A 17,760-nucleotide genomic window follows, 5' to 3' on the forward strand; every position below is an offset into this window, starting at 1 on the left:
TATATATACCATAAAGGCACTGTCTAAATCCCCAGTAAACCAAAGTACATACCTATTGATCAACCGTTCAGTGATGGAGTCTCAGTAAGACAGCTGCTCTGACTCAGAAGTGTGCGTGCATCACGCCAGTAACTTGAATAGGCGGTGGGTGGTCCCGTGGGGTCCGACGGCGGAGCACTGCGGCTGTAGACAATGGGGGCTGCACACCAGTTCCAGTTAAAAAACGACTTTATTTGGTGGTCATCAGGAGTACAGATAAACACTCTGACGCGTTTCAGGACTGTTGTCCCTTTATCAAAGAGTAGCTGCGCGTCTACTGGGTTCTCCGTTATAAAATCTTACTCCCGCCCCCAACGGTGACGTCACGCGCTCCGTAGATATCACGTGATTTGGTGAAACACCCTCCTGATTGGATGACCTCTTAGCCAATAGCGCAAGCCGTGGGTGAATAATTTCCTTATGGGAGTAACCTTTGAGTTAAAGACTCTTACTCCCGCCCCCAATGGTGACGTCACATGCTCTATGGATATCGCGTGACTTGGTAAAACGGCCTGCTCATTGGTGGATATCTTAACCAATTGCGCAAATCGTGGGGAACTGGAACTGGTGTGCAGCCCCCATTGTCTACAGCCGCAGTGCTCCGCCGTCGGACCCCACGGGACCACCCACTGCCTATTAAAGTGGATTTGTGGTAGGGTATTTTTAGGGGGCCAATATTTGAATTCTTAATAGGCAGAATGATAGTAAACAGAGCTTTTGAAAACTCACTGGTCTCTTCTTGAAGTATACCTTCTTAAAAAGGAAAGATATAACATTAGGTTCGTGGATTTGGTCACCATTGATAAGACAATAGACTTATGCAAAAAATAGCTCATATAAGAAGTGTTTATGATACACTGTATATGGAGAAATACAATGTATCACTGTAATAGCAGCATTATCTAGTGTAAAAAAGATAAACTCTCAACACACCCAGCACATTGGAGTCTTATCCAGCACTGGGGGTTATGAATGATTGGTCCTGGGAAGATCTGTATATGTCCTTTGTGTGATGTGTAACCTCTTCCCACAGGATGTCCACCTCACATGCATTTTGCGCAATGTTATACCAGTTGCCCACTGACCTGTGATAATTACCAGTCCCCACCTGTGGACTGCACCTCGGACTGCAATCCGCGATGTGTCTGTGATACGGAATATGTACTGTTATCGGAGGGATCCTCTTTCTGTGTGGCAAAGGACCAGTGTCCTGTCAAGAAAGGTAATACTACTTACTACTAATAGATACATGGGTCCTACACAGGTATTTCAGTCTGGAGCCACTATGACAAAGTGACTGATAACTACAGTATGACTTTGTTCTGTCCTATTTTAATGAATTTTCTCTAAAAGAAGCCGCTTCACATTTCAGAACAATAACTCTTCAGGTTGTATTCCCTAAATAGTGTTAGCCTTTCTGGCTCCATTTAAGTGAATTATTGTTAAACAGGGATTATGGCTTCCAGTCTTTTGTTAAAAGAAGTGGATTTGTGGTAGGTTTAATCATTTTTGAGGGCCAATCTTTTATACCGTAATTACAGATTAGATGAGGTTGAAAAACTACATATGTCCATCGAGTTCAACCTACAGTATGTTAAAAATTTAGAGAAAGGTAAAAAAAAAAAAATCCCACATTGAAATATTAGCAAATCATGTCTCAAAAGGGGAAAAATAATTTCCTTCCGGACTCCGATAATGGCAATTAGATTTCTCCCTGGATCAACATCCTTCCCATATTTACTTATTTGGTTTATTCCTGTGTACCTTTACTTTCTAAAAAGACGTTTAACCGTTTCTTTGAAGATATCTATTGTACCTGCCATCAGCCTTTCATGGGTAATGTGTGGATTTTCAAATTGGAGCGGAGCGCTGGATGACTCAGGATTATGAAAAAGAAAAATAAATACAATAGTGCAGATGGTAATGATATAAAAATATAATAAAATGTTCTCTGTAGTAGTGGTACTCACAGATTGCACTATCAAATATAAGCGTATCAGAGACCCTTCTCTCTCTGATGGGAGCCCTTTAATGGAAATCCCTCAGAGTGGTATGCTGATACTGGAAGCTTGTATTATGGTGGTTCAGTTATCCTCCCAGGGGTATGTGAAAGTGAAAGAGAGAACACACAATAGAGTAGTATAGTCTAAAATTGTATTGGCAGCAATCGATAATCATATGTATAATACACTCACATTTTGTAATAAAATTTGGTTCGTGGGAGAGGACAGCTGTGAATGGAGAACGCCGGTTGTTCCTGGAGCGGAGGAGCCCTTCCGCATACGTCACTGGTACCTTCGTCACGTCCTGTGGTGTCGTAAGTCAGGGCGGAAGAGGCTGCCTGGTGTGTCCGTCTCCTACTGGTTTGCCAGCAGTTGTCTCCCGGTTTCCTCAGCACAATCACCTCCCACAGCGGATCGATTCAACGCGTTTCGCTGTGGCTTCTTCAGGAATCGAATAGGTTAACCCCATAGGTCCTCCCTTATATATATATAGTCCATCATAGAGCTAATTGGGGGTCCTATCAGCTGATTACAATATTACATATCATTGGTAATGACGGTGTGTGTCAGTTATTTTAAACAGTGCAAGCAATATAAAAAGTTCATATTCTCCAATACAATTAATACAATTTCTATTACAACAGATAAAACAATAAGATTTTAATTCATAATATTTAAAACAAAAGATGATGTAAAAAGAAGTATATAAAAAGATATATGAAAAATATATGGAAAACGACGCAATGAGTGACGGAGTTCTAAAATGGATGAGGAAGATAAACAAAATTAGAAGCAAATACTTTCTATAATATTATTGAAATACAAACATCACATTCTCTTAATGAAATTATATTAAGAACTTTGATATTAAAATTACCATAATAAAAACACCATAATGTAGTTAAAAACACATATTATATAAGAACAATATTAAAAGACAATATTTTAAGAATGATGATGTTAATTAAGAACGTGTGTGCAAACTATTATATTAAGAAGGCACCAATGTCTATGTCAACATTCAGACCCTTTGGACTGAGGGTCTGTAACTTATGAATCCAAAAGGTTTCCCTTTTTGCTAAAGTGTTTAATCTATTGCCCCCCCTCCAATGTACTGGGACATGTTCAATACCTTTAAAAGTTGCAAAATTGGGATTTGATTGATGACACATATAAAAATGTTGGGAGACATTGTGTGTTAAAATACCCTTCTTAATATTTAAAATATGCTCTAAAATCCGTACTTTTAGAGGCCTTGAGGTACGTCCTATGTATTGGAGACCACAAGGACACTCTAAAAGGTAGATGACAAAGTCAGTTTTACAATTGATGTACCCCTCAATTTTAAAAGTTTCACTAGTAGTGTGAGATTTAAAATTGAATTTATCCTTGTGTTTATGCGTGCATGCTTTGCATGCATAACAACCATAGAAACCTTTTGGTTTATCTAGCCATGTACTGGGTTCTTCATTTTTTTTCCCCTTCAGGAAGGTGGTCGGTGCTAATTTGCTCTTAAGATTTGGAGCTTTTTTAAAAATGACAACAGGTTTGTCAGGTATATGATCTTTTAAAATCACATCATTTTGAAGGATATGCCAATGTTTACGTATTATATTTTTGATCTGTGATGCTTCTCTATTGTACTGAGTAAGAAAAGCCATATTAAAATTGACATTTTTGCTTGTATTCTTATCTTTTTTACTTAATATTTCTTTGCGGTCTATAGTGTCTGCTCTAGTGACAGCTTTATCGATAGTATTTGAGTTATATCTCCTTTCCTTGAATTTATTCAACAGGACCTTAGATTGATCGTGATATATCTGTTCATCAGTACAGTTTCTTTTGATTCGTCTTAACTGACCATACGGGATATTACGAATCCACTCTGGATTATGGCAGCTGCTTTCTAATATGAAGTTGTTGCTATCCACTTTTTTAAAAAATGTTTTCGTTTTTATCAAATTATTTTCAACATAAATGGTTAAGTCCAAGAATTCTACCTCTTTTTTACTCCAATTGGTAGTAAATTTTAGATTCAAATTGTTCTCTCCCATATGTGTGAAAAAAGCTTCAAGTTCTTCTACACTGCCTCTCCATATGAACAGGATATCATCTATAAAACGACTCCATGAGACGAGGTTCGCACCAAATTCCTGGTTGGACCATATATAATCGTCCTCCCAGATTCCCATAAATAGATTCGCGTAACTTGGTGCGAACCTCGTCCCCATTGCGGTACCTTGTTGTTGCAAATAATATGTGTCATTAAACCAAAAATAGTTTTTTTCCAGAATAAATGCAATAGATTCAAGAAGGAAATTAATCTGTTCATCTTCCATTTCGATGTCAGCTCTCAATATTCTGTCAATGGCCCTAAGTCCGTCATTGTGTACAATAGAAGTATATAGAGAAGTAACATCTGCTGTTACTAAAATGTATTCTTCTCTCCATGAAATGTTTTCTAGAATATTAATTACATCAGTAGTGTCTTTAATATAAGATTTGAGTAAACTGACATGTTTTTGTAAATGGCAATCGATATAATGTGATAAATTACTTGTTAAAGACTCAATACCTGATATAATAGGTCTACCTGGTGGGTTTACTGGATCTTTATGAATTTTTGGGAGAAGGTAAAAGAGCGGGAGCTTTGCATTTTCTCTCCAGAGATATTTAAATTCTCCTTCATTTAAAATTCCCTGCTCTTTTCCTTTTATTAATAAAGTCTTCAAATCATTTGAAAAACGTTTCGTTGGATTATCTTTTAATATTAAATATGTATTTTTGTCTCCTAGGATTCTGTTTGCTTCTCCCTCATAATAGATGCGGTCCATAATGACAACTCCTCCACCTTTGTCTGCCTGCTTTATAATAATATTATCATTTGTAATCAAATCATCTAGGGCTTCTCGTTCTTTTTTTGTGAGATTGTGTTTAAATTTGGTGGGTTGTTTTGTAAGGAGGTTAAAATCATTAAGAACCATCTGATAAAACACTTCTAAAAAATGACCTTTTTCATGACTAGGATAAAAAGTAGATTTTGGTTTTAATGTGGTATGTTTAAAATTATCACTGTTTCTATTTAGGGGTAAATTTCCATCAGTATTCTGGATTTCTCTCTTTATTGTGGATTGATTTAAAAAATGTCTTTGCACAGTTAGTTTCCTTAAAAATAAATTTGCATCAATAAAAAGTTTAAAATTATTGGGACCAATAAATCCAGAATACTGATGGAAATTTACCCCTAAATAGAAACAGTGATAATTTTAAACATACCACATTAAAACCAAAATCTACTTTTTATCCTAGTCATGAAAAAGGTCATTTTTTAGAAGTGTTTTATCAGATGGTTCTTAATGATTTTAACCTCCTTACAAAACAACCCACCAAATTTAAACACAATCTCACAAAAAAAGAACGAGAAGCCCTAGATGATTTGATTACAAATGATAATATTATTATAAAGCAGGCAGACAAAGGTGGAGGAGTTGTCATTATGGACCGCATCTATTATGAGGGAGAAGCAAACAGAATCCTAGGAGACAAAAATACATATTTAATATTAAAAGATAATCCAACGAAACGTTTTTCAAATGATTTGAAGACTTTATTAATAAAAGGAAAAGAGCAGGGAATTTTAAATGAAGGAGAATTTAAATATCTCTGGAGAGAAAATGCAAAGCTCCCGCTCTTTTACCTTCTCCCAAAAATTCATAAAGATCCAGTAAACCCACCAGGTAGACCTATTATATCAGGTATTGAGTCTTTAACAAGTAATTTATCACATTATATCGATTGCCATTTACAAAAACATGTCAGTTTACTCAAATCTTATATTAAAGACACTACTGATGTAATTAATATTCTAGAAAACATTTCATGGAGAGAAGAATACATTTTAGTAACAGCAGATGTTACTTCTCTATATACTTCTATTGTACACAATGACGGACTTAGGGCCATTGACAGAATATTGAGAGCTGACATCGAAATGGAAGATGAACAGATTAATTTCCTTCTTGAATCTATTGCATTTATTCTGGAAAAAAACTATTTTTGGTTTAATGACACATATTATTTGCAACAACAAGGTACCGCAATGGGGACGAGGTTCGCACCAAGTTACGCGAATCTATTTATGGGAATCTGGGAGGACGATTATATATGGTCCAACCAGGAATTTGGTGCGAACCTCGTCTCATGGAGTCGTTTTATAGATGATATCCTGTTCATATGGAGAGGCAGTGTAGAAGAACTTGAAGCTTTTTTCACACATATGGGAGAGAACAATTTGAATCTAAAATTTACTACCAATTGGAGTAAAAAAGAGGTAGAATTCTTGGACTTAACCATTTATGTTGAAAATAATTTGATAAAAACGAAAACATTTTTTAAAAAAGTGGATAGCAACAACTTCATATTAGAAAGCAGCTGCCATAATCCAGAGTGGATTCGTAATATCCCGTATGGTCAGTTAAGACGAATCAAAAGAAACTGTACTGATGAACAGATATATCACGATCAATCTAAGGTCCTGTTGAATAAATTCAAGGAAAGGAGATATAACTCAAATACTATCGATAAAGCTGTCACTAGAGCAGACACTATAGACCGCAAAGAAATATTAAGTAAAAAAGATAAGAATACAAGCAAAAATGTCAATTTTAATATGGCTTTTCTTACTCAGTACAATAGAGAAGCATCACAGATCAAAAATATAATACGTAAACATTGGCATATCCTTCAAAATGATGTGATTTTAAAAGATCATATACCTGACAAACCTGTTGTCATTTTTAAAAAAGCTCCAAATCTTAAGAGCAAATTAGCACCGACCACCTTCCTGAAGGGGAAAAAAAATGAAGAACCCAGTACATGGCTAGATAAACCAAAAGGTTTCTATGGTTGTTATGCATGCAAAGCATGCACGCATAAACACAAGGATAAATTCAATTTTAAATCTCACACTACTAGTGAAACTTTTAAAATTGAGGGGTACATCAATTGTAAAACTGACTTTGTCATCTACCTTTTAGAGTGTCCTTGTGGTCTCCAATACATAGGACGTACCTCAAGGCCTCTAAAAGTACGGATTTTAGAGCATATTTTAAATATTAAGAAGGGTATTTTAACACACAATGTCTCCAAACATTTTTATATGTGTCATCAATCAAATCCCAATTTTGCAACTTTTAAAGGTATTGAACATGTCCCAGTACATTGGAGGGGGGGCAATAGATTAAACACTTTAGCAAAAAGGGAAACCTTTTGGATTCATAAGTTACAGACCCTCAGTCCAAAGGGTCTGAATGTTGACATAGACATTGGTGCCTTCTTAATATAATAGTTTGCACACACGTTCTTAATTAACATCATCATTCTTAAAATATTGTCTTTTAATATTGTTCTTATATAATATGTGTTTTTAACTACATTATGGTGTTTTTATTATGGTAATTTTAATATCAAAGTTCTTAATATAATTTCATTAAGAGAATGTGATGTTTGTATTTCAATAATATTATAGAAAGTATTTGCTTCTAATTTTGTTTATCTTCCTCATCCATTTTAGAACTCCGTCACTCATTGCGTCGTTTTCCATATATTTTTCATATATCTTTTTATATACTTCTTTTTACATCATCTTTTGTTTTAAATATTATGAATTAAAATCTTATTGTTTTATCTGTTGTAATAGAAATTGTATTAATTGTATTGGAGAATATGAACTTTTTATATTGCTTGCACTGTTTAAAATAACTGACACACACCGTCATTACCAATGATATGTAATATTGTAATCAGCTGATAGGACCCCCAATTAGCTCTATGATGGACTATATATATATAAGGGAGGACCTATGGGGTTAACCTATTCGATTCCTGAAGAAGCCACAGCGAAACGCGTTGAATCGATCCGCTGTGGGAGGTGATTGTGCTGAGGAAACCGGGAGACAACTGCTGGCAAACCAGTAGGAGACGGACACACCAGGCAGCCTCTTCCGCCCTGACTTACGACACCACAGGACGTGACGAAGGTACCAGTGACGTATGCGGAAGGGCTCCTCCGCTCCAGGAACAACCGGCGTTCTCCATTCACAGCTGTCCTCTCCCACGAACCAAATTTTATTACAAAATGTGAGTGTATTATACATATGATTATCGATTGCTGCCAATACAATTTTAGACTATACTACTCTATTGTGTGTTCTCTCTTTCACTTTCACATACCCCTGGGAGGATAACTGAACCACCATAATACAAGCTTCCAGTATCAGCATACCACTCTGAGGGATTTCCATTAAAGGGCTCCCATCAGAGAGAGAAGGGTCTCTGATACGCTTATATTTGATAGTGCAATCTGTGAGTACCACTACTACAGAGAACATTTTATTATATTTTTATATCATTACCATCTGCACTATTGTATTTCTTTTTCTTTTTCATAATCCTGAGTCATCCAGCGCTCCGCTCCAATTTGAAAATCCACACAAGAACCATCTGGACCTGAACAGTCCATCCTAAGGGTGTAGAGCTGCTTTTTTATTCATTGTATTGCACTTTAATATTTATATAATTTTTCATACACTGGTGAAGGTCACTAAACACAATTTTGTGCACTGATTATTAATTATACATCACTGTCACGTATATTATATAGTTATTTAATAATTCACTTTGAGAAGCGCCCGGTTTTTATATTTTTTTCTTGTTTCATGGGTAATGTATTGAACATTTTATCTGCCCTTACTGTAAAGAACCCTTTCCTTTGCTTTGTTGCTGGTGAAATCTCCTTTCCTCATTTTCTCTAAAATAAGCCGGCATCACATTTCAAAACCATAAGTCTTCAGGTTGTATTTGCGAAATAATTTTAACCTTTCTGGCTCCATTTAAGTGAATTGTTGTTAAACAGTGACAGTAGCTTCCAATATTTTGTTAAAAGGATAAAGCGGATTTGTGGAAGGGTACGATCATTTTTTAGGGGGTCAATATTAAAGTGCTTAATAGGAAGAATAATAGTAAACAGGGCTTTTGAAAACTCAGAGGTCTCTTCTTGAAGTATACCTTCTTAAAAATGAAAGAGATAACATTAGGTTCATGGATTTGGTCAAAAAAGACAATAGACTTATGCAAGAAATAGCTCAGATAAGAAGTGTTTATGATATATACTGTATATGGAGAAATACTGTACAATGTATCACTGTAATAGCAGCATTATCTAGTGTAAAAAAGATAAACTCTCAACACACCCAACACATTGGAGTCTTATTATCCATCACTGAGGGGTTATGAATGATTGGTCCTGGGAAGCTCTGTATATGTCCTTTGTGTGATGTGTAACCTCTTCCCACAGAATGTCCACCTCGCATGCATTTAGCACCATGTAATGGCAGTTGCCAATTGACCTGTGATAATTACCAGTCCCCACCTGTGGACTGCACCTTGGACTGCAATCCGCGATGTGTCTGTGATACGGAATATGTACTGTTATCGGAGGGATCCTCTTTCTGTGTGGCAAAGGACCAGTGTCCTGTCAAGATAGGTAATACAACTTACTACTAATAGATACATGGGTCCTACACAGGTATTTCAGTCTGGAGCCACTATGACAAAGTGACTGATAACTACAGTATGACTTTGTTCTGTCCTATTTTAATGAATTTTCTCTAAAAGAAGCCGCTTCACATTTCAGAACAATAACTCTTCAGGTTGTATTTCCTGAATAGTGTTAGCCTTTCTAGCTCCTTTTAAGTGAATTATTGTTAAACAGGGATGATGGCTTCCAGTCTTTTGTTAAAAGAAGTGGATTTGTGGTAGGTTTAATCATTTTTGGGGGCCAATCTTTTATACCATAATTACAGATTAGATGAGGTTGAAAAACTACATATGCCCATCGAGTTCAACCTACACTATGTTAAAAATTTAGAGAAAGGTAAAAAAAAAAAAAATCCCACATTGAAATATTATCAAATCATGTCTTAAAAGGGGAAAAATAATTTCCTTCCGGACTCCGATAATGGCAATTAGGTTTCTCCCTGGATCAACATCCTTCCCATATTTACTTATTTGGTTTATTCCTGTGTACCTTTACTTTCTAAAAAGACGTTTAACCGTTTCTTTGAAGATATCTATTGTACCTGCCATCAGCCTTTCATGGGTAATGAATTCAACATTTTATCTGCCCTTACTGTAAAGAACCCTTTCCTTTGCTTTGTTGCTGGTGAAATCTCCTTTCCTCATTTTCTCTAAAATATGCCGGCATCACATTTCAAACCATAACTCTTCAGGTAGTATTCTCAAAATAATTTTAACCTTTCTGGCTCCATTTAAGTGAATTGTTGTTAAACAGTGACAGTAGCTTCCAATATTTTGTTAAAAGGATAAAGCGGATTTGAGGAAGGGTACGATCATTTTTTAGGGGGTCAATGTTAAAGTTCTTAATAGGAAGAATAATAGTAAACAGGGCTTTTGAAAACTCAGAGGTCTCTTCTTGAAATATACCTTCTTAAAAATGAAAGAGATAACATTAGGTTCATGATTTGGTCAAAAAAGACAATAGAAGTGTGCAAGAAATAGCTCAGATAAGAAGTGTTTATTATATATACTGTATATGGAGAAATACAATGTATCACTGTAATAGCAGCATTATCTAGTGTAAAAAAGATAAACTCTCAACACACCCAACACATTGGAGTCTTATTATCCATCACTGAGGGGTTATGAATGATTGGTCCTGGGAAGCTCTGTATATGTCCTTTGTGTGATGTGTAACCTCTTCCCACAGAATGTCCACCTCTCATGCATTTAGCACCATGTGATGGCAGTTGCCAATTGACCTGTGATAATTACAAGTCCCCACCTCAGAGCTGCTCCACGGACTGCAATCCACGATGTGTCTGTGATGAGGGATACATACTGTTATCGGAGGGATCTTCTGATTGTGTGACAAAGGACCAGTGTCCTATCATCGAAGGTAATACTACTTACTGCAAATAGGAAAATGGAAACTGGGTCCCACACAAGTATTTCAGTCTGGACCCACTATGACAAGGTGACAGGTGGTACCTATGACTCCGGTCTGTCCCATTTTAACTCATTTTCTCTAAAATAAGCCGGCATCACATTTCAAAACCATAACTCTTCAGGTTGTATTTGCGAAATAATTTTAACCTTTCTGGCTCCATTTAAGTGAATTGTTGTTAAACAGTGACAGTAGCTTCCAATATTTTGTTAAAAGGATAAAGTGGATTTGTGGAAGGGTACGATCATTTTTAGGGGGTCAATATTAGAGTTCTTAATAGGAAGAATGATAGTAAACAGAGCTTTTGAAAACTCAGAGGTCTCTTCTTGAAGTATACCTTCTTAAAAATGAAAGAGATAACATTAGGTTCATGGATTTGGTCAAAAAAGACAATAGACTTATGCAAGAAATAGCTCAGATAAGAAGTGTTTATGATATATACTGTATATGGAGAAATACTGTACAATGTATCACTGTAATAGCAGCATTATCTAGTGTAAAAAAGATAAACTCTCAACACACCCAACACATTGGAGTCTTATTATCCATCACTGAGGGGTTATGAATGATTGGTCCTGGGAAGCTCTGTATATGTCCTTTGTGTGATGTGTAACCTCTTCCCACAGAATGTCCACCTCGCATGCATTTAGCACCATGTAATGGCAGTTGCCAATTGACCTGTGATAATTACCAGTCCCCACCTGTGGACTGCACCTTGGACTGCAATCCGCGATGTGTCTGTGATACGGAATATGTACTGTTATCGGAGGGATCCTCTTTCTGTGTGGCAAAGGACCAGTGTCCTGTCAAGATAGGTAATACAACTTACTACTAATAGATACATGGGTCCTACACAGGTATTTCAGTCTGGAGCCACTATGACAAAGTGACTGATAACTACAGTATGACTTTGTTCTGTCCTATTTTAATGAATTTTCTCTAAAAGAAGCCGCTTCACATTTCAGAACAATAACTCTTCAGGTTGTATTCCCTGAATAGTGTTAGCCTTTCTAGCTCCTTTTAAGTGAATTATTGTTAAACAGGGATGATGGCTTCCAGTCTTTTGTTAAAAGAAGTGGATTTGTGGTAGGTTTAATCATTTTTGGGGGCCAATCTTTTATACCATAATTACAGATTAGATGAGGTTGAAAAACTACATATGCCCATCGAGTTCAACCTACACTATGTTAAAAATTTAGAGAAAGGTAAAAAAAAAAAAAATCCCACATTGAAATATTATCAAATCATGTCTTAAAAGGGGAAAAATAATTTCCTTCCGGACTCCGATAATGGCAATTAGGTTTCTCCCTGGATCAACATCCTTCCCATATTTACTTATTTGGTTTATTCCTGTGTACCTTTACTTTCTAAAAAGACGTTTAACCGTTTCTTTGAAGATATCTATTGTACCTGCCATCAGCCTTTCATGGGTAATGAATTCAACATTTTATCTGCCCTTACTGTAAAGAACCCTTTCCTTTGCTTTGTTGCTGGTGAAATCTCCTTTCCTCATTTTCTCTAAAATATGCCGGCATCACATTTCAAAACCATAACTCTTCAGGTAGTATTCTCAAAATAATTTTAACCTTTCTGGCTCCATTTAAGTGAATTGTTGTTAAACAGTGACAGTAGCTTCCAATATTTTGTTAAAAGGATAAAGCGGATTTGAGGAAGGGTACGATCATTTTTTAGGGGGTCAATGTTAAAGTTCTTAATAGGAAGAATAATAGTAAACAGGGCTTTTGAAAACTCAGAGGTCTCTTCTTGAAATATACCTTCTTAAAAATGAAAGAGATAACATTAGGTTCATGATTTGGTCAAAAAAGACAATAGAAGTGTGCAAGAAATAGCTCAGATAAGAAGTGTTTATTATATATACTGTATATGGAGAAATACTGTACAATGTATCACTGTAATAGCAGCATTATCTAGTGTAAAAAAGATAAACTCTCAACACACCCAACACATTGGAGTCTTATTATCCATCACTGAGGGGTTATGAATGATTGGTCCTGGGAAGCTCTGTATATGTCCTTTGTGTGATGTGTAACCTCTTCCCACAGAATGTCCACCTCTCATGCATTTAGCACCATGTGATGGCAGTTGCCAATTGACCTGTGATAATTACAAGTCCCCACCTCAGAGCTGCTCCACGGACTGCAATCCACGATGTGTCTGTGATGAGGGATACATACTGTTATCGGAGGGATCTTCTGATTGTGTGACAAAGGACCAGTGTCCTATCATCGAAGGTAATACTACTTACTGCAAATAGGAAAATGGAAACTGGGTCCCACACAAGTATTTCAGTCTGGACCCACTATGACAAGATGACAGGTGGTACCTATGACTCCGGTCTGTCCCATTTTAACTCATTTTCTCTAAAATAAGCCGGCATCACATTTCAAAACCATAACTCTTCAGGTTGTATTTGCGAAATAATTTTAACCTTTCTGGCTCCATTTAAGTGAATTGTTGTTAAACAGTGACAGTAGCTTCCAATATTTTGTTAAAAGGATAAAGTGGATTTGTGGAAGGGTACGATCATTTTTAGGGGGTCAATATTAGAGTTCTTAATAGGAAGAATGATAGTAAACAGAGCTTTTGAAAACTCAGAGGTCTCTTCTTGAAGTATACCTTCTTAAAAATTAAAGAGATAACATTAGGTTCATGGATTTGGTCAAAAAAGACAATAGACTTATGCAAGAAATAGCTCAGATAAGAAGTGTTTATGATATATACTGTATATGGAGAAATACAATGTATCACTGTAATAGCAGCATTATCTAGTGTAAAAAAGATAAACTCTCAACACACCCAACACATTGGAGTCTTATTATCCATCACTGAGGGGTTATGAATGATTGGTCCTGGGAAGCTCTGTATATGTCCTTTGTGTGATGTGTAACCTCTTCCCACAGAATGTCCACCTCGCATGCATTTAGCACCATGTAATGGCAGTTGCCAATTGACCTGTGATAATTACCAGTCCCCACCTCAGAGCTGCTCCACGGACTGCAATCCACGATGTGTCTGTGATGAGGGATACATACTGTTATCGGAGGGATCTTCTGATTGTGTGACAAAGGACCAGTGTCCTATCATCGAAGGTAATACTACTTACTGCAAATAGGAAAATGGAAACTGGGTCCCACACAAGTATTTCAGTCTGGACCCACTATGACAAGATGACAGGTGGTACCTATGACTCCGGTCTGTCCCATTTTAACTCATTTTCTCTAAAATAAGCCGGCATCACATTTCAAAACCATAAGTCTTCAGGTTGTATTCGCGAAATAATTTTAACCTTTCTGGCTCCATTTAAGTGAATTGTTGTTAAACAGTGACAGTAGCTTCCAATATTTTGTTAAAAGGATAAAGTGGATTTGTGGAAGGGTACGATCATTTTTAGGGGGTCAATATTAGAGTTCTTAATAGGAAGAATGATAGTAAACAGAGCTTTTGAAAACTCAGAGGTCTCTTCTTGAAGTATACCTTCTTAAAAATGAAAGAGATAACATTAGGTTCATGGATTTGGTCAAAAAAGACAATAGACTTATGCAAGAAATAGCTCAGATAAGAAGTGTTTATGATATATACTGTATATGGAGAAATACAATGAATCACTGTAATAGCAGCATTATCTAGTGTAAAAAAGATAAACTCTCAACACACCCAACACATTGGAGTCTTATCCATCACTGGGGGTTATGAATGATTGGTCCTGGGAAGATCTGTATATGTTCTTTGTGTGATGTGTAACCTCTTCCCACAGGATGTCCACCTCTCATGCATTTTGCGCAATGTTATACCAGTTGCCCACTGACCTGTGATAATTACCAGTCCCCACCTGTGGACTGCACCTTGGACTGCAATCCGCGATGTGTCTGTGATACGGAATATGTACTGTTATCGGAGGGATCCTCTACCTGTGTGGCAAAGGACCAGTGTCCTGTCAAGAAAGGTAATACTACTTACTACTAATAGATACATGGGTCCTACACAGGTATTTCAGTCTGGAGCCACTATGACAAAGTGACTGATAACTACAGTATGACTTTGTTCTGTCCTATTTTAATGAATTTTCTCTAAAAGAAGCCGCTTCACATTTCAGAACAATAACTCTTCAGGTTGTATTCCCTAAATAGTGTTAGCCTTTCTAGCTCCTTTTAAGTGAATTATTGTTAAACAGGGATGATGGCTTCCAGTCTTTTGTTAAAAGAAGTGGATTTGTGGTAGGTTTGATCATTTTTGGGGGCCACTCATATATACCGTAATTACAGATTAGATGAGGTTGAAAAACGACATATGTCCATCGAGTTCAACCTACAGTATGTTAAAAATTTAGAGAAAGGTAAAAAAAAATCCCACATTGAAATATTATCAAATCATGTCTCAAAAAGGTAAAAATAATTTCCTTCCGGACTCCGATAATGGCAATTAGATTTCTCCCTGGATCAACATCCTTCCCATATTTACTTATTTGGTTTATTCCTGTATACCTTTGCTTTCTAAAAAGACGTTTAACATTTTCTTTGAAGATATCGATTGTACCTGCCATCAGCCTTTCATGGGTAATGAATTCAACAATTTATCTGCCCTTACTGTAAAGAATGCCTCCTTTCTAATGTAAATATATATTATTTAGCTAGTCTCTCCTCAGAAGTCAGAGTTTTCAGCCCCTTTATTAATTTGGTGGCTCTTCTCTGCACTTTTTCTAGTTCCATAATATCTTTTTTTATGGAATAGTGCCCAAAACTGTACTCCATATTCAGGTGTGGTTTTAGTAATGATTTATACAGTGGCATAATTATGCTTACTTCCCTTCCATCCATTCCCTGTTCTATGTAAGGTTTGTTCTTATTTGCCATTGCTGCTACTGCCTTACATTGGGAACGATTGCTAAGCCTGCTGTATATTCTACAAAAACTACTAAATCCTCATCCATCAAGGATTAACCTCATTTTGTCCCAATTAATTTGTAAGTAGACTGATTATTCTCGCTTCCCAAATGCATCACCTTACATTTATCTGTATTAAACCTCATTTGCCATTTACCTCCCCACGTTTCCAGTCTCTCCAAGTCTTTCTGGAGAGAAAGTACATCCTGCTCTGATTCTACTAACCTTACACAATTCAATGTCATCAGCAAAGATGGAGACTTTGCTCTCGATGCCAACCTCAATGTCATTATTAAACCAGGGGTCCCAATACCAAACCTGTCAGTATTTCATTTACAACTTTAGCCCAACCTGAAAAGGTTCAATATCTGACAACTTTCTGTTGTCTATCCTTTAACCAGCTTTCAATCCAGCAGCAAATATTTTTAATCAGACCAATTTATTTTATTTTGTACACTAACCCAGGGGTTTGCAAACTGGGGGGCACCCGATTTTCTTCGGGGGCACAGTGCTTGCATAGGCCCCACGCTCTTCCCCATAGCATTTAAATGAAATGCCAGGGAGTGCGCGCAAGGCCTCTAAGTCACTTTCCTGGTCTCCGGCGGCCTCTAGCGACGCGTCGCCATGGCAATGTGATCTCACAGGATGTTGTGACATCAGAAAATGCCGGCGAATAGATAAGTGGGGAGCGTGAGCACAGGGGCGCAGATGGGAAAGTTTGTGCACCCCTGCACTAACCTAGTGTGACACTGTATCAAAGGCCTTTAAAAAGTCTAAGTGGACCACATCAACTGCATTACCCTTGTCTAAATTCCTACTTACCTCCTCAAAGAAGCTTATAAGGTTACTTTGGCACAATCTAGCCTTCATAATTCCATGCTGACTATTACTAATGATTTAGTTATGCATTAGGTATTCCTGTATATTGTATTAAATCTTCACGTAGCTTCCCACCTATTGATGTCAGGCTTACAGGTCTGTAATTCTCTGTTTGGGATCTAGTTCCCTTTTTAAATATAGGCACCACGTCTGCTTTACACAAATCTTGTAGTACTGATAATGTGGAAATTGAGACCTTGAATATGTATGTACTGTATGTATGTCTTCATTTATTTAGCGCCATTTATGTACATAGCGCTTCTCACCTGTAATACACGTGACATAATAATATAACACAGAGGTCTATTCAGGTAGTTCCGATAAGTGTCACAGAAGTGCTGCCCGCAGACCAGATCCATCCCTGTATTGAGGTGGGACATATAGTAACATGCACCCGCAGCAGAGGGAGCGTGTCTGGAGTGTGGTAAAGGTGAGGTCAGGCCAGTGGGTATAGCTGTAGAAACAGATACTTGCCGGATCCGGAATAGAGGTACCGTGGTAGATGCCGTGGCCGAGGGTCGGGACGAGAGAATTCCGGAAGCTCGAGGTCCAAGCCAAGATCGAGGGATGAGAGAGAGTCAACGTAGTGAGGAGCAAGCCGTGGTTTAGAGCCAGAGGAGGAGTAGTAAGTCAAGCCGGATCAAAACCTTAGAAACGCAAAGCAAGCACATGGAGATCCACACTAGGTTAGCAAAGGCTATGCAGAGCAATGATTCGAGGGAGGAACTGGGGTAATAAAGGTGAGAGCCAATCACAGAGGTAGGTGGAGCAGAGGTGTGCCGTGGAGCGCAAGTTGATAGGTGCGCGCTGTAATCCAGGAGCGGCATCAGCTGTGAAGCAGGGGGATGTGGGTACGGCTGGAGCGAGTGCCAGGGGCATGGCCAAACTGGAAGTGCAGTGAATAAATTATAGCCGG

The 17,760-nt window shown here is 37.3% G+C and overlaps 1 protein-coding gene across 1 annotated transcript in view; it reads left to right on the forward strand.

Moving 5' to 3' along the window:
- The window catches only part of LOC142497828 (zonadhesin-like), a 162,464-nt gene that overhangs the window by 53,550 nt on the left and 91,154 nt on the right, over positions 1-17,760 (forward strand). Inside the window, exons 8-14 of the mRNA XM_075606185.1 lie at positions 1,073-1,261; positions 9,397-9,585; positions 10,828-11,016; positions 11,691-11,879; positions 13,128-13,316; positions 13,986-14,174; positions 14,840-15,028. Of these exons, the coding sequence (XP_075462300.1) occupies positions 1,073-1,261; positions 9,397-9,585; positions 10,828-11,016; positions 11,691-11,879; positions 13,128-13,316; positions 13,986-14,174; positions 14,840-15,028 (1,323 nt within the window). The remainder of the gene's footprint in view (positions 1-1,072; positions 1,262-9,396; positions 9,586-10,827; positions 11,017-11,690; positions 11,880-13,127; positions 13,317-13,985; positions 14,175-14,839; positions 15,029-17,760) is intronic.

This window comes from Ascaphus truei, chromosome 6 (assembly GCF_040206685.1).
Source record: "Ascaphus truei isolate aAscTru1 chromosome 6, aAscTru1.hap1, whole genome shotgun sequence".
NCBI lineage: Eukaryota > Metazoa > Chordata > Amphibia > Anura > Ascaphidae > Ascaphus > Ascaphus truei.